This window comes from Belonocnema kinseyi, chromosome 8, assembly GCF_010883055.1.
Source record: "Belonocnema kinseyi isolate 2016_QV_RU_SX_M_011 chromosome 8, B_treatae_v1, whole genome shotgun sequence".
NCBI lineage: Eukaryota > Metazoa > Arthropoda > Insecta > Hymenoptera > Cynipidae > Belonocnema > Belonocnema kinseyi.
Window position 1 is genome coordinate 132,327,264 of NC_046664.1, and position 21,931 is coordinate 132,349,194.

The window sequence follows — 21,931 nt, forward strand, 5'->3', positions numbered from 1 at the left end:
ATAAAGATAACCGTAAGGTCAGAATGTAATGTTTTATATAGCTTTTAGGTGCTTGGGTTTTCTAGTATAATTGAATTCTTTAATAAATTTAGTCTCTTTTGTTTTCCTAATCATTTACATACGGCCCCTCAATGGAGAGCACTGCTGAGAAGGCATACTTTTTTAGCTAATAGTTAGTTCGTTAGTTTATTCAGAGGCAGTTCTCCGAATGCGGACATCTTTGCTGAGTGTCTTTGGATCTGCGGTTTTATTGTTACCAACGTTCTGAAAATATACCTCTCATGTGCCAGGTGTACGTATCGTACAGTAAACGACGTGTATGTTATGTAAGTGTAGGTGTGTGTGTTTGTGTGTTTATTAATCGAAAGCGCTCAGCAACCATCAAGCGTTGTCCCTTGTAGCAGCTTCAAGCGCAAGAAGATCGCTGACTCATTTTCTAGTATTCTCAAAATTGGCTGCGATCCCGAAGGTTACGCCCTCGACAGAGCCCATTTATCCTTGTTACGATACCTGCTTTTTCTGAGGAGGCCTTAAATTTAAGGTGGGTTCCGAACCACTGAAGTCCTGGAAGAAGTCCTTACTAATTGTACATTATTTTTATACTGTTTCAGTCAGCAGAAATTATGATCCATCTTTACATCCCTTTGAATCGACGAGGGAATATACAAGGGCAGTTAATGCAATTAAATTAGAACGAATATTCGCTAAACCTCTGGTTGGTAATTTGCATGGTCATAGGGATTCCGTATCCACTTTATGTAAGCATCCGTTGTATTTATCAATTTTACTAAGTGGAGCATTCGACGGAGAAGTACGTATATGGAGCTTACCTCGGAGAATTTGTACTCGTTCATTTCTGGCCCATGACGGCGTTGTACGAGGGATTGTACTAAATCCTAATGGAGAGCAGTTCACTACCATAGGAAATGATAAAACTATAAAAACGTGGGATTTAGAGAAAAGTATCTTCGATGAAGATCAGGATCCGAACAATACTGTTATAAGTGAAGTAAGAATAACTTTAAAGAAACTTACGTTTTCATTATCATTTTCAGTAATGTTTGATAATTCTTGCAGTGTTTCAAATTAAAGCCAGGGTAATTTAAAACTGTTATAATCTCCTTATTATTTTAGTAGTAGGTAGGGCTGAGAAAATGTTGAACGTTGAAATGACATGATTATGACATCCCAGCTAACCTATTACTGTCCTGTAAGCTTACTTAGTTATCACATGGTACGAGTAAAATATTTACTAGTATGTTACTTTACAGTAGGTAGTAACAGGTGCAATCATGTGGTGTCTCAGTGTCACAAACAAAGCGGGTAACACTTGCCACCTCCTTCTTCATCTTTTTCTTCGTTTTTCTGGCTATTTGTTCTGTAGAAAAATTAAGGCTAATTAGCATCCATATGTAGGGAAAGAGAATTCCAATACCGCAGAGACGTTCCATCCATTCTAAGCCAATTTTCCATAAAGAAGGGAGAGGAAGGAAGGACCGCCTGCGCAGGGAAGCAACATTTTGAAAAGTAGATAATTAATACCGCTTAACCAATGCCTGGGTATCTTAATATTACCTTTATCTAAATAATCAGTTTTAAAGCCATCCATCCTCGTAGGGCTAGCACTGTGCGAACGAGTTGTCATTGGTTGTCATTCCCATGTGGGTCAGAATCCATAGGCAATGAATGATGATCTCCCTGTCGCTGTCACACTATTTCCCACTTCGTGCACCAAGACAGGTCCCTTAAGGTCCGAGAATCTACAAACCAATCTATATCCGCAGCCCACTGATCGTAAGGTAGGGTTGACAGACCGATCCGTGAAAACCGTTAAAAGCTCTCCCAAATTACAAGTCAATAGAGAGCTCTGTTAGGAGATCGACACATGAATAGTCGAATCATGCAGATCGGAGGGAGCAGATTCACGCACCTCAAGGCCACTCTGGGGGGGGGGGGGGGGCATGATGAGCATTGTCCAAATTTTTGAAAGCCGTAGCACTCCCACTGAAAAAAAGGAGGTGAAGGAGGTGCACCCCAATCGAGACATATTTAACCAGTTCTTGTGAATCATGAGCAGAAGAGAAAGGGAGTCACTCTAAGGGCCGATTTCACCAACTCTTATTAAATCGTTAATCATTGATTAACCTTATTTAATCAATACTTTGCGTTCCGCCATTATTTTAATCATGATTAGGGGAAGATAATCACGGGTTAACTTAACCGCCCAATAATGGCTATTTATGGAGTTTAATCAGTGATTAAGTAACATAAACCCGAAACTGAACTGCAAGTGCAGTGAGTTCAGTATACAGGAAGGAAATATGGCTCTGTTTTACAATGATATTTTATCCTCATCTGATGATGAAATGCTTAACCACGTTAAGAGAAGGCCACGAATATTCAGACAATTTCTACTTCTCTTCTATTACACTTGCCACTGAAACCACTCGTAAACTCAAACTTTGGAAATCTTAGGATATGCTAATATGGCGCTGACTGTTCATGAGGAATTTCGTTCTAACCAATCAGAGTCGCCGTTACAACAGAAATACCTAGAAACTAGACCTTATTACGAACAAAGTATATGATTAGCTAACCAGAGGTTGAAAGTGCTTGGTAGAACGCATCGCTGGTTAACGCTGATTTAACCATTGATTTAAAAAAATCACGATTAGTTAATCATGGATTTAATCAGAGTTGGTGAAATTGGCCCTAAAAGTTATTGAACCATCATAATGTACATAACATATTCTTAATTTTCTCCATTTCAAACATACGGATATTCTAGTGTGGAAATTACACAATTCCTGATAAAAAATACCACTGGTATTTTCATGTCCTAAGATTCCTGTGGCACATTTTTATTGTTAAGTTCATAAAGTTAGGGTTAATGTTTACAGAAATCATAGAATATACATAGTATCTATAATGTAGTAAATTTACAAAATAGCAATATTTATCCAAAGGAAAATTTAAAGCAATCCTACATGTAATTATTTACATGAATTTTTCACAGTGATTGTCCCGTATGCTATTTCTAATTTATTAATATTTTTATCTAAGAAAAAAAATGTTAGGCAATTTATAATTATAGATTTCCTAATACTTATATTTATGCTACAATGTATTTTAAATTTAAGGCCATGTAACTAGTGGGCCACGTGACCAGTCTCCTATCTAAACGACACTTTTAATTTCCTAACTCATTTTCACACGAAGCGCCACATCGAGTTCATAATTTAGGATGATAAATAAGAAGTACTAAGATAGGTGGGCCTGGTCCTAAATTTTAATAATTATAACAAAAGAAACAAAAAAAATAATTATAAAAAAACTTTTTTCATAGTTATTAAAATTTAGGACCAGACCAGCCTTTCTTAGTGTTTCTATTTTATTATCCCAAATTTTCTACTTGATATAGCCCGTCTTGTGAAAATAAGTTAAGAAATAAAAAAAGTGCCGGTAAGGTAGGAACCTGATCACGTGACCCACTCATCACATGACCTTAATAAGCAGTTGTAATTTGAAGTCGCATGGGGAGAAGAGGCGTTTTTTCTGATTATGCTGCACTTAATTTTACTTATTCGATTTACTTTAAACGCCTGCGCCCTCGCTACATGAACTACTCCTGAACTTTTTCCCTTATTGATTGATTTAGGATGAAAATAGATAGAATGAGTTATAGCTTCAAATCCCGTTATAATTAAAATATTCATCTTCAATCCGCTTGTTGACATATTCGATCGGTAATTTTAAGGTTATGTTCGTAACCAACAATGAAACTAGAACGGGTTTAGTTGGAATGAAAAGATAAATTTTTCACGAAATCTTCTTTCGAGAATGTTTCCTTTATTATTTTGCTTCGTTTTGAAAAATGTTATATACATTTCAAAGCATTCATTTAGTTGTTTATTATATTTAAAAAAAATACACACCTGCTTACTCATACAAGTTTCAAATTTCTATCCCTCAGAGATTTTATACTTTAGCAGCTGGGGGCGCTTTCGGTCATATCCGGTAAATATCAAGGTCATGTCCGTGCCTAATAGCTGGGGAGTGTGGATGCGTAACATCATTTATGTGGGGCTCACCCGGACGAGAATATTAACGCAGTATCAGTGTGCCAAATCTTTAACAATCTAGTTATGTGGTCTAAGGACTCCCGAAAAGCTCAAAATAAGAATTACTGGTATAGCCAAGGTATCGCTCCAAGGTGACTTCATTCCTAAACCAATGATGTAATAGAGAAAGGTGTGTTATCGCGCACGACCAATGAAAAAAAAATCCGAAAATCCGCCATGTTGAGGAATGAACCAATCAGAAAGTGTTGCGGGAATTCAAACTTTCAGTACTATGTAATATAATTACACTGGTATTTGCTGCTAGATTATTCAAAATGTAAAAAGTTAGAAACAAATCATAAGCGTCCCAAAATATTCTAAATGCATCTTATATATTAGGAATAGTTTTTAGCGAATTTCATGGTAACTTTTTATCAAGCGAAGATTTATTTTTTAAGAATCTCGCAAAAAAAGTTGACGAAAAGACGAATGAGGAATTTAACATTCCTATGGATGCTTTGATGTGTTTTGTAAGAACTAGGACATACATCAGAGTAAGAGAATTGAATAGATTAAGAAAAGAATCTAACCCAGTTATTCGCATTGCTGCACGCACCGCAGCCAATAGAAAGCATATTTCTTAAGTATTTATAAGTTCATAAAATATATTGATAACTTTTTTTCGTTATATATTTATTTTGTTGAAATAAATATGTTTAAAAAAATATATTTAGTCTTATTTTAATTCACGAAATTCCGTGCTACAAAAAACAGTTTCATTCACATCGTCGGCATGGTTTTGTACGATTGAAGTTCACATATTTTTCATTATTCCATTTGTATACATTCTATAGTTGAAAAAATTTATAATACAGTTCATATTTGAGATTAACAAAACGATTCATACTATCAAAACGAGAATCTGAATTATGAGGTAAATACGGCAGCAAGCGAATTTGAGTTCAAAAATCCCTCGATGCCCAACATTGATTGAAGGTCGAGACAAGGTCATAGCAAAACATAATAACGACGACAGATTAATCCTACATTATTAAATCTAACTCAAAATATGCACTTTGAGTGACAGTTACTTTGAACGAATATTTTGGGTACAGTCGTTATAGCTCTCTTATAATTCTTGATACCTCTTCCTCCTTTTCCTTCTCCTTGGCAGTGATATTTTAGTCGGCCGAAAATCCTAGTTCCGGAATTTGTAGCACTTCGTTTTGGAAAATTGGCTCTACCTCCCTTGGAGCTTTCGGCTAGACAGAGTTGCGCCAGAACCGTAAAAATGACAGATGGTAATAAAGCTCTCTTAGGGAAGCATTTTGTTTGTATTGATGCGTCGCTGCTGCGTGAGTAGGAAACCCGCAACGTATGTGTTCTAGATACTCAGCGTGTACGTGACACGCTTTGCAACTGTCACTGGGAACTTCTTGGCATAAAATGCGGTCGCGATATATTTAGTGGCAATTAAACCGTCCTGGCATGCCCTCTGTACCTGAATTAAGCCTTGATGATATTTATAAAAGCAAAAATTTGCTTTTTCGACATTTTTATATTTGTGACGTTACATCACATAGTGCGCATGTGCATTCTTGGAACTTATTATAGGTGCTCAAATGAAATTTTGCAGCATACCATTCGAAAGGTGGAGAAAAATCCTATCGATTTATGCAGTTTAAAACATTTTTCATCGTCATCAGTACCCCGCACGGTAGGAAGGCAGAAAAATGTACGCGTAAATATCTCAAAACACCTGGTCTCAAAAGGCCATTATTATCGTTAAAATCTACTAAAAATAGGTTACAGATGATAGTCTGATAGTTGAAAAAATCGAATTTTTTCTTAATTTATCACACGTTCTTTGTTGGCTATATTATCTTAACGTTGAATTTCTTTTATTTGTACACGAAAAAAATTTCCAGATAAAAAATACCATTACGGGGTGAAAAAGGGATGCCCTTAACGAATCGTAACCCAATGTTACAGAATAGCAAAGTGAAATTTGATTAACACAAGTTTAATTCAACTTGGAATAACGAACTTTTATAAAACTCCTTGCCGATTTAAAAATATTATGCCTGGGTCCCTGACTACCCACGCGACACCTAAGGGGATTTATTACAATTGTAAAAAATAATGTAAGATTTTTTCCGCAATTTGAATATTTTTGTCTGATTTCTCGCGTACGTCATCTAAATATTGGTACCTCGAAGTCGGCGAAGCCGGTTTTGGGATACAATGTTTATATTTTGTTTCATAATAAAATTGGTGAGAACGATAGAGATAAATTACAGTGACACTCAGTGTAGCCGTATGTGGATTCTGGAGGGACTCTTCATCGACCCTCGTAAAACTCACGAGCCAGACTCCCTGGAGCGCAGTGAATTGCTCGTGAATCATGAACCTTTAGTTGATTGGCATAATTTGAAGAAATTGAGAAAAGCAGGAACGAAAATCGGTTAATATTTGCAGTAATTATGGAAATATTGAACTGTATACAAAAGTGTCACCTTTGCCGAAAACTTGAAATCTACTCCCTCAATCTGAATAATGAGTATTAAATTAAGAAGTACTGATTAAGAAGTCTTATTAAACCTGGAATAACCCAAAAGAATATTTACGAAAAGTGGAAAGTAATTTACTCACCGTAGTAAGTCTACCTTGTAAGTGACCTTCAGATGTTATAATCAATTAAGTATTTCTTTAAGCTCTTTTTAAACTTTATAAATATACATAGTCATCGACGATACGCATCCTCTCCAGAGATCGTGGTGTGTGAGGGCTAATATTTAAATATTTGCGATTTCAAATTTTTCCTTCACACTTTGCAATAAACTCTTTGTTGTACCATAAAACAAAAGTGTAACCATTTTTGTCAAACATTGGGAAAAGAGAAAAAATAATTTACTGAAGTACATACAATATTATTTTAAAAATTCTCCTTCTTGATATGCACTTATTATTTTTTCTTAACCCCTTCGTTGGCATTGACGCAAAATGCGTCAAAATTTCCCAGCCTCGTGTGGCATTGACGCAAAATCCGTCAATCTTATTTTTTTCTATTTAACTTACTCCTATTTCGCATTCAAGTTTTGCTGGGGGGGGGGGGGCTTGGGGTCTCCGAATCCTAACCTGAAATCTAAATTTGATAATTCAAAATGGCAGATTCAATATGACGGATGAAAATAAAAAAAACGGCTCGATTTTGATCAATCTCGGTACTTATGGGTTTTGGGGGTCGATGAATCCGAATCTGAAGACAAAATAAAAAAATTTTCAATGGAAGTCGAAAATACAAAAAACGGTTCGATTTGGATAAATCTTTGTACTTAAAAATTGCAAAATTCAAAATGGACAGAAAGTTAAAGTGTAGAAGATTCTACTACTATTTTTAGTAAATTCTGCGAAGCTAATAGTAAGATCTACTTTATATGGTTTAGTCTGTCCATTTTGAATTTTCCAATTTTTATGTATCAAGATGTATCCAAATCAAGCCGTTTTTCGTACTTTCGTCCGCCATTTCAAAATTTCAAATTTTGACTTCAGATTCAGCGACCCCAAAACCCGTAATTGCCAAGATTTATCCAAATTATGCCTTTTTTTATATTTTCGTCAACCATATTGGATCCGCCATTTAAAATTTTTAAATTTTGACTACAGTTTCGGGGTCAGCGACCCCAAAACCCCGTAATTACCCAGATTGATCTAAATCAAGACGTTTTTTGAATTTTTGTCCGCCATATTGGATCCGCTATTTTGAATTTCTGAATTTTGACTTCAAATTCGGTTTCAGCGATCCCAAAAACCCCAGGATGCAAATTTTCAGGATAACAAATATTCCTGCCATTTTGGGCACTTTTTGTCGAATTCTCTCTGCCAACGAAGGGGTTAACTAAAAAGTCGAAGCGAAACTAAATATTATTTGAAAAGGCTAAAATCGCATTTCTTAATACCTAACTAAGCAAAAAGTTTTAAAAATACGTTTTAAAAATACGCAGCTTTTTAGTACTTGTGTAAGGGAAGATAGTTCTGTACAGTAATAAATTGTTAAAACAACTGTGCTGATGAGCTTGCATCATTTATTACTTTTGTAAGTTAAGGCGTGGGTACGAATTAAACATTTTTACGAAAAAAAAAACAACTTTTTACCATCAACTAAGAAGAAGATACTTACAAGCTATGGTAATTTGTATAAATATTTTTTTAATACATTCAATTAATTAAAAAATCACAACAAGTGAAAAGAAGGCCACGTTTGAAAATTTCAGGAAAACTGCATCTTTTGTGGCATCATTCAATTTTTAAGCTGTTAACAGCAATAATAATTCGTGGAAAAAATCTTTACCTTACTCTAATGGAAAATTGGACAAAAATTGTAAAATTTTTGAGAAAAATGGTATTTTCTACAATTATTCTAAGGGAATATTACTAACAATAATAATCAATTGTTTAAACAATTGTGTTAATTAAAATTAATTGATTATAACCTCACTTTTATTGAAAATCGGACAAAAAATGAAACATTTTTGAGTATTCAGCAATTTAACGACTCCAATCTCGGAGAAAATTGCTTAGAACAATAATAAATTCTTTACACAATTTATGTCAACGCGTTATTAACAATTTAAAGAAGTATTGTATATATTAAAACAAAATGTACAAAAAGGTCTTAATTTCTTATGGGAAATGTGTCTTGCCTTCAGGGGGTTTGTGCCACCTCTCAGCAACATTTTTTCCTAAACCGAACACACGAAGATATGTAAATGTGTATATGTGTAAGTGCATGTGTAAATATACAAAGGTGTGAAAATCTGCAATTGAACAATACTGTTAAATGTTTAAAAAACAAAAATTTTAGTAATTTTGTCCATTTATATATGAATAAAATATTTACCACTAATATCTTGAACATCCATTTTTGTTTCAATTAAATATGTACATTTTAATCTCATCTCAGTGTTCATTTTTTGAAATTCAAGTGCACGAAGTAAAAATGATAATGTTTATCGACCGAACTCGTTTCGTAATTGCTTTATTAAGCTTATCTCACAATGTTAACTAGCAAACTGGCAATTCATTTATTAAGGATCATTATTCGCAGTTATGTAGTAAGAATTTTTAATCAGTCTTATTCAACAGAATACTTATTATTCAGATTGAGGGAGTAGTAAATAGAAAATTAATAAACTACAATTGTGCACTCCAAGTGGTTGTACAAGTTTGTTATCAATCAATGTTTTATCTGAAGTTATTCGAAGTTAATAAGACTTCTTAATCAGTACTTTTTAATTGAATACTCATTATTTAGATTGAGGGAGTAGATTTCAAGTTTTCGGCAAAGGGTACACTTTTGTACGTAGTTCAATATTTCCATAATTACTACAAATATTAACCGATTTTCATTCATCTTTTTCTCATTTTCTTCAAATTATTCCAATCAACTAATTCTGCTAATTAAAACTGAATCAAACAATAACTTCCTGATTTCAGTTTTCTAACTGGTCCGCATCTCATAAGAATGAAAGGGTCATGATTCACGAGCAATTCACTGCGCTCCAGGGAGTCTGCCTCGTGAGTTTTACGAGGATCGTTAAAGAGTGCCTCGAGAATCCACATACGGCTCCGGACGACGTGTCCACGACGTTCTGCAAACCGACACATTGTTATTTTTAGGTTAACCGTCAATCACTTTTTCTCTTCCGTACTAACGATACTCGTTCCGAATACGCACACTATACTGTACATTTCGAATACATAACAATTACCCGACACTCATATTTAGCTCATAATTAGACATGTATACATATGGGAAAATATACTCATTTCTCTCAATAATATCTCAACCCCTGTTTGTTTTCTTGTAAAGCCTGCCTCAACTCCGAATCCTGGCAAGACTGAAGCGTCTGGCGGGACAACAGGCAGGTGGAGCAAAACGAACCGTCACACACTGAATAATAAATAGTTTAAATTCAAGTGAAAGTTAATTATGCGTTTTGTTGAAAAAATTGCAATAGAATACTATTAAATTAGTTGACTCAATTGCGGATAAAACTTCAATTTCTTTATTGTTATAAATCGAATAATATGACAAACTTCAATAATGAATCAGATCTGAAATTGAGCAATAAAGAGTATACATAATATAGTATCTACAAATTCATATTAAGTGATATATTTATTTTCCTATAGATATAGTTTCCACTGTTGTTAACAAGATGTTTGATTAAATGTAAGAATAAGGTGCACACAAAAATTTTTGTCACATTTTTTTTAAATGTATGTTTTATTAAAACTATTTTAAATTTACATGATTAAGGGGTCAGTCTACTTTGAAATTAATTTTTTTTACTTTATTTGAAAGAATGTATATTCAGAAATACTGTGTAAGAATTTCAAAAAAATTCGGGCATTCCAACTATTTTTTTTACTCTGAACATCACTACCTTATTCCGTCTACCTATGAGTATAGCGCGCTCGACCATTGCCTTTTAACCCCCTGCATTTAATCCCCTGGTTTTAAGGGCATGTGATACTTCGTCGTGTGGTCAATCGGGTACAGTTCCCCCGACATTTTTTCCACAAGAATGAAAATTTTAAAAAACTGAATTTGGAGATCTTATAAAATATCATAACGGACGTGCCTAGACTCTTTTTGAGGGATAATAACCAACAACATTTTAATGTGCTAAATAAAAATTGTATGCATGAGCATTATTTTGAGGTTAGGGTCATTTTTTAGCTCTCTGTCATTCCGACAATGTAGTTCTCTGTCGTACTGATGCCGTCGGTAAGCACTCTAAAATAATTATAGGAGAGAATTGTCACACATAACCTCAAATTATACACATACGTTTTTAGCAAAACCAAATTTTTCGGAATTGACCCACAAAAAAAGTGTACCAAGGACGTCCGTTAGCATGTTTGCTATCATTCCTTAGATTTTGAAGATAAACTATGTATTAATCTAGGAAAAAGGCCGGGGGAAAGTAACACTGAAAAAATTGATACTAATTTGTAAGCGCTATACAAATTAATCACATTTTGCTAAATTAAAACTTTTTTGAATTAACCCACAAAAAAGTACGCAGGGACGTCCGTTAGCATGTTCGCTATTATTTCCCAAATTTTTAAGACAAAATATTTATTATTCCAAAAAAAAAGCCGGGAGAATCTAAAACTGGTAAAATCGATAATTTTCTAAGGATCACATGCCCTTAATCATCTGCCTTTTAATCACTTTAAACGCGTTTTTCTCAAAACAACGTTTTCAAAATCTAGCTCCATCGTATCTCAAAAACTAATCATCCGATTTTCATGAAACTTGTACATTTAAAGCACTTCGATTTTTTCGTTTTAGACAAGCCGTTCTTGAGTTCTGATGGAGCTACTTAACCTATCCATTTTTGGGGCGTTACGTTCAAGTGCAGTTTTTGTATTTAAATATTAATCAAAATAAATGAGAAATTATTTTTTATATATTTGACGACTTTATTCATCGAACCCAACAAGTTTAAATTACTATTTATTATAGGTTTCCCCCCAAACATTGCGAAAATAACCTTTTTTTTAGCGTTGAAAGTAGACTGACCCCTCAAGATATTTTCACTTTAATTCGTCTTTCTCATCTTTAGAATAACACACCTATGGATGAATAGTAGCTTGATGATTTGTCCAATGGTACTATTGTACAGCATCTTGAACTATGAAGTCTTAGTTTTCAAGAAAATCTGCAATTACTAATGACTCCTCAGGCTTCCGTGATTCGTTTCTGTCTTTGATAAATTTAGCTTGCGTTTTAGCAATAAAATCATGCTGAAGCAGATCAGGCAATCTACTTTCTGAATCTTGGATAAAAACAAAACTAATGAATCGAGCGATAACACAAGCAACTAACCTGTCCGTGTTAGTCCATTGTTTATACTTCACTTCTGTAACTTCATTTTCTTCTAAAAAAAAATTTCCATATCTTTATGTAACTGCCAAAGCCAGGACATTTTTCGCAGTTGATTTATAATAGCATTTATAATCGATCCTTTTAACCTCAAAATAACAGATTTATATTACCTTCGTCAGAATACTTTTTGTAATTACAAAGTACAAACGAACAACATTGTTTAAATTTTAAAACGATAGCAAATTAAAAACAACAAGTAATTGAACGTGTGGTACACAGAGATAAAAGCAAGAGAAAAGGCTGAACACGTACACTTATAATAAAATGTTCACAATTTGTAAGGCTCTTCATTAACAATAAACGGAGATTCTCTCTATGATAACCTAAAATGAAACGTAATTGACTTATAATAAACAGGTTAATTCGAAACTAAGCCACGAAACGCGTCTACTCAGTTGACTGCTAGACAAACTTTGATACATTTCCGTTCTTTCTTGTCTCTAACACAAAATGGCGCGCGCGCGAAAAGGTAGAGCTGCGCACGCATCGATCTACGCACAGTCGATTTTGAATCGATTTTTGTACGGCGCGAATTTTAAATTCCTGATTTAATGTACGAAGGGTGTTCAAAAAGTAAGTTTCCCTAGTCTTCCCTTTTGCCCCAGCGTGCAGTTATTCGCTTTTTAGCTGCAAAAGAGCTTAATGGCAACGAAATTCACACTGAATTAGTGCATATTTACGGTGAGAGATGCATCAGTGCGAAAAGTACGTCGGTGGCGTACATATTTTCTCGAGGGACGCGGAGAAGGTCATGATAAGCAGCGTGCAGGCAGGCCAAAACCGCCATTACAGATGACGCAGTCGCAGTAGTCGAAAAAATCATTTTGGCGGATAGGCGCTTTACAATTGACAGAATTTTGGACTCAATGCATTCTGAAATTGATATTTGTCAGTGTGAATTTCGTCGCCATTAAGCCTGAAAAACAAAAATTCCGGTAGCTAAGACCGGTTCCGCTCTTATCGGTATATCCTAAACTAAAACTATGTTCGGTCCCAGCTCGCTAGATGGCGCTGGAGCAAAAGGACAGACTAGGGAAACTTACTTTTTGAATACCCCTCGGAAAAACGACGCTAACAGTCATAGTTAATTGAAGAAAAAACGCATAATTAATTTTCACTTGAATTTAAACTATTTATTGTTAAGTGATTACATACTACTGATAATGATTGTAAAATTTAAAGAAATGAATCGATTCTTTATGATTTGATGTATTTTTTCAATTGCAACTAAATTTGAACAGGAGAATGTAAAAAGTCGATTTTTACATCTATAGGGAGTTTTAAGATATTTCGTTATTCAAAGTTGAATGAAACTTGGGCTTCTCAAATTTTACTTTTGTTATTCTGTAAAAATGAGTTAAGATTCGTTAAGAGCCTCCCTATTTTTACCCCGTAATGGCATGAGGAATTTTTTTCGTGTACAATTAAAAAAACTCAATTTAAAAGTATTATCGAAAAAAGGGGACGTGTAAAAAATAAGAGAAAAGCGCAATTTTTTAGGTTCACAAGCAAATAATTGGAAAAACGGCCGATACTTGACAAACCAAATATCAGACTATCGTCTGTAACCTTTTTAAAGTAGATTTTAACGATAATAATGGCCTTTTGAGACCAGGTGTCTTGAGATACTTACGCATACGTTCTTTTGCCTTCTTCCCACCGTATGGGGTACTGATGACTATGAAAAATGTTTTTAAACTACATAAATCCATAGAATTTTTCCCAACCTTTCAAATAGTACGTTGGAAAATTTAATTTGAGAACGGTAATTTCAATATATTTTAGAAAAACCGCAGAGGGATGCTATTTTTAAAAAATGTCGAAAATCACCTTTATTTCAAAATCTATGCTGTCCCACGCAGTTTTCAAAACGTGCTACGATATCGTATAGTTTGACGCCATCTTCTACTCATGAAATGTCTAAGTCATTATAAGTTTATGTGTTTACGATTTTTGCTCGTGTATTAAAGCCAACTTTGTCCACATCTTGAGGCTGAATTTGTATGCCAAAACGCTGTCGACATGGGATGGTTCCATAGTTGACGATATAAAATACATGACCTTGGCGTCATGTTTTCTCCAACTCTTTAAAGCATCGTTAATTGGCTCATGTGTCACTCGCTTTTTATCGACATCATCGGTACCGTTTGTAATGAAAAGCACTCTCACTTGGAACTTCCATGCTTGATAGTTTGATCTGTTAAACTTATCCATGTGTCTGAACGAAATTAAGTCCGCCATAAATATTACACTTGATGCGGCACTCGCGCGTCACGAACTTTCAACGGGTAATTGTTTCCCCCTCTCGCGAATCACACTTGTCTGTTTCTCGATTTCTTGTATTGCGCATCACGCGCGAAAAGGCGATTCCTTTTAACACTACCCTGACGACGCACTTGGCCCATTACACTGGGCACGGTTGCATGATAGTCGCGCATGCGATCTACAAAAAAAATTATGCAGGGCTACAAGTTCGAAAAGCACAACTATCAATAATGATTTATAAATGAACATGAGGTAATCCGCACTTTTGATATTCAACAACATATACGTATGCCAGTACTTACTGAATAATTTCTTTTTTACAATAGTTTTAGTTCACTAAATACATTATTAATGAAAGAACAAACAAGGTAAATTAATCTAATTTTTTTACTCGATTTTTAAAATTAATTATAATGAAATTCAAACAATTGTAATTTCAATAACATCAAATATTAGAAGTTAAAAAGTTTAAAAAAATTAAGCAGATACCTTTAAAGTGAAGAACTTCGGGGAGATTAGAAACTTAATGGAACGGTTTTAATTTAATAACACATTAAATATTTAATTTTTAAATTCATTCAATATAATTACTAGAAATGTTGAAAAAAGACTGACTTTTATTTATTTTAATTTAAAAAAAAAACATCACGTGCATCCTAAATCACGAACCAAGACAGATTTATGTGGATGTATGATGTTTGCACATCATAAATGTGAAATTGTGCGGTTACTGCTTCGAATTTCGGTATTTCGCATCTCCCTTGACTGCATGAAACAAAGTTTTTCTTTATAAGCAAAAATATAGAAAAGCCACTCAATTGCACAATTACACAGACCAACAAGATTTTGACCCAGAAAGCAGAATATACTTTTCCGAAGGTTTTTGGTATGCTGAATCCAAATCTGATGTCAAAATTTCTCAATTGGCTCTGGTTTCCGAGAAAACCTAACCTAAAAGTGCAAAAACAGCGATTTTTGCCCTGACAGACGTACACTCACACACATAAAAATTTCAAAATGTGATATCTCAGCAAAAAAAAAAGATTTTAGCAGAGTTCTGGTTTCTGGTTCAGAGGGTTGACCCGATTTTGTCGCTCTGTGGTATCTAATGACCCAACTGACTCTGTGACCTGACCGATTTCATGAAATTTCACGGTCATCGGCGAAATCAGCCCCGTGGCACTTTGAAATGAAAGTGATTGAAATGTTGACCGCGATCAAGGGCAGCGCTGGCTGTACTTTTAGCTCAAAAATTATTCAAATGCATGGGGAATGTGTCACAAATGTGAAATTTTGTGCTTTTTTACTTATAAAAACAGAATTTTTCGAATTTCTTGCTTTATGATTAAGTTTTGTGGCTTTCAGGCTGAAAATTTATCAAGGTTTTTTTTGGTGATGAACAGGAATAATGGGCTATAAGTGTCTTGTTTTTGGACGCAATTCTGATTAAACAAATTTCTTTAAGGGCATTTGATACTTCGTCGTGTGGTCAATCGGGTACAGTTCTTCCGGCTTTTTTTCCTCAAAAATGAACATTTTTAAAAACTGAATTCGGAGACGCTATAAAATATCATAACGGACGCCTCGGACTCTTTTTTGAGGGATAATAAGAAAAAAATGTATTGTGCTAAATAAAAATTGTATGCATGTGCATTATTTTGAGGTTACGTTGCTTTTCATCTCTGCCTTTCCGATAATTTGAAAATTATTGATGAAATAAACTTTTTTAATTTCCTGCAAACAAGGTTAGTTCCGGGAGATTAGTTGCTATGCTTATTTGTAAGTCCAAGCTAACAGGTTGACGAACAAACCGTGGCCGGCGAACAAAATTTCTTGGGTCAAACCTGCCCTTACCTGAAAAATAAGCAAAAAGTTTGCCCACCACTGTACTAAATGGCAGGAAAGTAATGCACATATGGGAAAGAGCTATTTTGAGAGCTAATTTTTAATTGAAGGCGTGTAATTTGTGAAAACCATTTTGGTTTTGAGGATATTTTTATGGAGCATCTACTACTTTTGAAGGATGGATCTTTTATTGGAATAGTACATATTTTTATCTGATCTATTTGCCAATTTTTTCAATTAATATTCATAAAACAATTTCTTGCAATTATAAACAAAATTTTAATGGAGGTTAAAACAAAAGAATTGATTAAAGTTGTAATCGAAACATTAAAAAACACTATTGTTTTTAAAGGTGTGGCTCACAGATAAATTTTTTTATACTATAACTTTATAAATAGTTATTTGTTCTAGAAATCCTATTCTTCACAATATAAAGCGTTAGGAATTTTTTACATATTTGTAACAATATATAGTTTCTATAGCATATTCGATTTTTATCAATGTTTTATAATGAAAGAAAGTAAATTACTTATGGGAACTGCGTTACTTTACAGTGTTAAAATCAGTGAGAGATAGTTAAGTTGACATGTGATTGAATAAAAGAGTAAGAACAGATTTATAAGTTACAAAAAACTAACTTACGTTTATCATTCTACGCTTGAAAGGACGAGAGAAAGTTGCTTTGTCGATTGTATCACCGTTTTTTTTTATTATAGGGCAGCGATGAAACCCTATCGGATGTTTGTATGAATTATAAATAAATTCAAGGATGAAAATTTGCATAAGCACTTTTCCGTATTGTTAGTGCGATACTGGGTTCTATCACAGTTAACATCTATCCAATCCACACTTGAGTTCATTTCGCGAAAGTTAACACTAGGCACTTTATTCACGATAAACTCACTTTACGATGACCAAAAGTCCCAGACAAAGGGGCTTTAGTTCAAAGCCTGACGACATGTTTACTATTTTGCAGTAATATAAAAGTGCACGACTTAGTCAATGCAGTTCTTCGTTTAGGGATATTTTGACATTGAGTTGATAGTATGTCTGCTTGAACGGTAAAGACGATTTACAGGGAAGAATCTGGTTTTATATAGTTCAACGTCCCCCAGCTAAAGATAGGATTTGCAATTGTGAACACGTTCCTTTAACTTTTTAAATGTGTTTGTTCATTACTGGAATCGGGCGAGCGATGATATTGATACTTTGCGGTGATGACTCAAATGACTAACACATCCGCTCCGCTAAAAGTCTCTGTGTTCGCATTGTCTCTTGGATTCGCACGTTTCAACTCTCGACCTCACATTAACAGTTATTATGTATGCTACTTATCATTATTTATATGTATATAGTCAGACAATTTTGGTTACTGCCTTGTCTGACTATATGTGACGTGCGCCGAAGAAAGGGGGCTTACTCTGAAAAGTGAGATTTTTCAGAGCGAGCTGTCGAAGTCGACCCGATAGATCCGACTTTTAGGAGAGAAGGAAGACTAACGAAATCTTCCCTCTCCACTTCCTACTGCATTTTCACGGAAAGAGGTAGGTCGTAGAAGCGGCTCACGGACAGGGTATAGATGAGACGCGTAGATGAAGTGATGAGTGGTTGGAGGTGTTTCACGGAATCACGGGCTCTCGAGCAAAAGGCCGATTCTCGGGTACCTAATAACTCAACTATGAGCAATAATAACGCTCGAATTTTTGTTCTCGATTGTTACTTTGAAAGGAGCAGCTCAAAAACTATCGAAATGTGTAAAAACTTGGATTTGGATCGAGAAAATTCATCTTTCTTGGTTTAAAATACAGGCGTCTTTCAACATTATATGTTTGTCAACATTTTTCTTGTTTAGTTCAACTATTTTGCCGAAAATTTGGACTCTGGAATTTTGAAGAATCAATCGAATGCATTCTATTTAAGGCAATTCAGCTGGAAGTTGTTTACTTTTCAATGTCTGATTCATATTTGCTCCTTTTAAATAAAAAGTCCAATATATATATTCATTAAAAACCAATTCTAAATTGAATGAAGGTTGAAAATATTTTCTATAATCGGCATAATCGCATTTCGATATTTCAAATTATTTACTACTAAGCCAAAGTACAAATCTTCCACTATGAGGAAAATAAATTTCAGCTTTTTCACTCTAGCCATAACAGGTTTAACCAGGCAGTGGAGGAGTCAGGGGGGATCGAGTGACGTCAGGCCATTGACAAATTTTCCTTTCCGCTCGGTACAAGTGAGAACAGCACATCTGCCGAAGCAGTATCGAAAGCCCGACCCGATCCTGAACCGATATATGGCTTCCCGATACAAAGTCAAGTCGAGCTAAAACCGACACAATCCAATCCCGATACCGGAGGCTGGTATCGAGTCGGAATTATGTCGATATCGGGAAATATCGCTCGACGGCATCAGTAGTCAGCCGACCATCGCTCTACTGAAATTCCTCAAATTTATCAATCACTCAATTTGGTGTGATGCAAAGATCCTTATTACAATAAAATATGATAATTCGAAAAGTTACAATTCAACAAAAAATTTTCCACAAAGAGCAAAAAATTATTTTTAAACCTCAATATTAGGATATTTGATTACGTTAAGATATAGTGCTTAAAGTTTGAAAAATTCCATAACTGTCGCGTTGGAGACCCGTGTTCGATTACCACAAACTTTATTTTAATCATATTTTTCTGTTTCAGCTTGTAATATAATGTTCCTGCTTGTATATTCCGTAGCCTAATAGCTAACCCAGTCGATTAGCCGCCTCACTGGCCAGTTGGCGACTAGAGCGTTTCAGCCCAGTAGACGACTATGCATACGGTTTATCATATATTTTAAGGATTAAGATTTTTCATTTGTTTTTCATGAAAATATTCTAAATGAAAAATAACGAAGTGCGTTAGTATGGAAATCTTAAATAAAAAAATATCCTATTCTTAAACTAGGCAAGGAAAAGTACAAAAGAATATTGTGTTTCTTTTAAGTGCTTTTTTATTCAAGATAATTAGAAATAAAATTACAATCTTTAGAAACAACACAGAAAGTTTTGTAAAAAGTAATTTTTTTTAATCTTTCGTTTCATTTATGTTCATTCATTATAATGAGGTGTAAAATTGTGACAAAGTGAATAAAACAATAAACTAGCTTCAAAAAAAGCTATTTCACGTAAAATATTGATAATAATAATTAAGAAAACGATACAAAATACGTGATAAAATTGTTAATTTTAGGAATCGGTTAATTTTTTATTTAATATTTTCATACTAACGCACTCGATGTCACGTAACTACATAATTTAAATTGTAAATAGCTTAAAATTTCTGATAGGAACTCTTTTTATTATTTTTTATTTAAAATATTTTCATGAAAAATCTCAATCCTTAAAATATACGATGAACCGTATGGATAGTCTTTTACTGGGCTGAAACATTTTAGTCTAATAGCCCACTGGCCGCTTGTTGGCTGCCGACTGCGATTAGCTGACTGACCAGTTAGTCGGCTAAACGACTGGGTCGATATAATATGGTGACCCAAAAAAATTATATTTAAGAAATTTCAGCTGGCACGTTGACCAAATCGTTCTATTAGGCAAATAAATTTACCCATGTTTTTTTATTTACAAAAACAAAAAAAATGTTAGTTGATTTTGGTTAGGAAATTGTATGTCGATTTATTTAAACTTTTATATGCTTGTTCTTTTATCAGTGAATATTGCATTTATCGAAATTTTATATCTCAGAAACGTTTTGCAAAAGTTTTAGGCATATCCAAAATCGCATAAAATGGAAATATTTGAAGGCTCATTGTAAGCCTCGGATACACTTGTGTAACCTTATATTTTGAAGAAATATTTTTGAAACTATTGAAACACGATTTCTAGAAAAAAAAGAATAAACTTCTTCTTGAATTGAAAAAAGAGTAAGAAAAGCTTATGAAAAATGACACCGTTAAGTTGGAACACTGGCTGAAGGGACTGCAGGTGGACGGCTGCAAAAAAAGTTGACCCTTGGCCGGGCCTCTCATTGTGCACCGTATTTGCTGGGTCTCAAAATACGGCTGGGGTTGAGTTGCGGCTCAGTCAGGAAAACACAGCGGGTGTTGCTTTCCTTCTCCATGCTACTACCTTCTCTGCTTCTCGACATTCGCCGTCGAACGGTCGACTCACATTTCCCATGAATTATCCTTTACACTTTACCCAGGCTTAGGACTAGCAACAAAATGTACAAAACAAATTTTTTTATGAAGGCGTGTTCAAAAATTGATTGAAAATATGTATTTTCAACAATATAATAATATAAATAAACTAATCTATTTAATTTGTCAGCTAGAGTTCATACATAATAATAATAATGAAATATTAGTTAACCAAATATTATCTCAATAAAGTGAAATAAATATTCAAATTAGCTGCATATTTTCCTCTCATACATTTCAGCTATTTATTTCAATTTAAACTAAACTCAACTTCTTACTTCCGCTCTTGAACGACGAGAAGCGCAGAAGGTAGTACCATGGAGGGATAAGGCACCACCCGCTGTGTTTTCCTGACCAAGCCGCAAGTCGACCCATGCCAAAATACGAGGAATCTTTAAACGCCCAGAGCAACGGCTAAAATTGTTTTTTTTTTCTGAAAATGAAAAAACATGGGTAAATTTATTTACCTAAGAGAACGATTTGGTCAACGTGCCCGTTGAAATTTCTCAAATGTAATTTTTTGGGCCACCCTAATATAGAATCATGTGCACTGTAAAATTGCAATTTAAATAAATATAATAGTGCAAAAGAGTTCAACATTCCATAATAAATAAGTCTGCATTTACGTCATATGCTTGTGTAAAGGATACGTGTGTCATAACCTTCAACGCGACGCGGCGCATGTTCGGTTTATTTTTTTCTCGTTTGCTAATCCGACTTCACCAATTTTTGCTAAATCAGTGCGCCGGTCTCTCGAATTTACTATAGTTCTTTGCAAATATTGCAATCTTCTACAGATATTAATGCAAGAAATTTAGAATTTTCTTCTACTGAAATTAGTGAGTGGCTATAATACATTGCTTGCTGGTTTAATACAGAGGTTTGTAAATACTTCAAACCTTTTTTGAAATAAATGTAACATTTTAAAATGTTATTTTATTGAATTTTGTAGTTCGGCGTGTAGTTACTACTCGAAGTAGTAAATATTATAAAAGTTCCGCTATGTCCATCCATTACAAACTAAAAATAGTAAAATCTAGTCAGATTTTTAGCAAATATTGCAGAAAAAGGTTTCTCCGTGTACGAACTACCGGAACGTGCAATGAGCACAGACTGGGCTATCGGTGCCCAGGTTTTGGGTACTACGACTAGGAATTGGTGTTCTCGCACTCCTAGTCCTGGGTTCGCAGGGTCGTATTATTGTGGGGTGAGTATAACTTTGTTATATCATTAGCTATGTTATACTTTAATAGAATTGTTTCGCTCACATTATTTCTTTAAGGGAAACACATGTGTATTCATACTTCATATGATTGCAGGTTCAAACTTTGAGAATATCGGTAATGCGCTTGTTTCTAATTGATGGCGTTACTCCGTTTCGTGTGGGATAAGATAGGTTGCATCTAGTTTGAAAATTTTGGCAGCCCACACGTTTTTCGATGCCTTTTGGTCTAAAACGATGGAATAGCATATGTTTTGTTTGTAGGCATAATGGGTATAGAAATAATGAAGTATATTTAGTATAAAGCCTTTTTAATAAAAAAGAACGTCCAAAAACCAATAAAGTCACAACCTTAAAATAAATTTAGGCAGAAAAGAGATG

At 34.3% G+C, this 21,931-nt stretch overlaps 1 protein-coding gene across 2 annotated transcripts in view; it reads left to right on the top strand.

Annotated features, from left to right (window-relative positions):
- The window catches only part of LOC117178351 (DDB1- and CUL4-associated factor 13), a 185,279-nt gene that overhangs the window by 52,846 nt on the left and 110,502 nt on the right, over positions 1 to 21,931 (top strand). For both annotated transcript variants that reach the window (XM_033369778.1, XM_033369779.1), the window contains exon 2: positions 612 to 1,009. In XM_033369778.1, the coding sequence (XP_033225669.1) occupies positions 612 to 1,009 (398 nt within the window). The remainder of the gene's footprint in view (positions 1 to 611; positions 1,010 to 21,931) is intronic.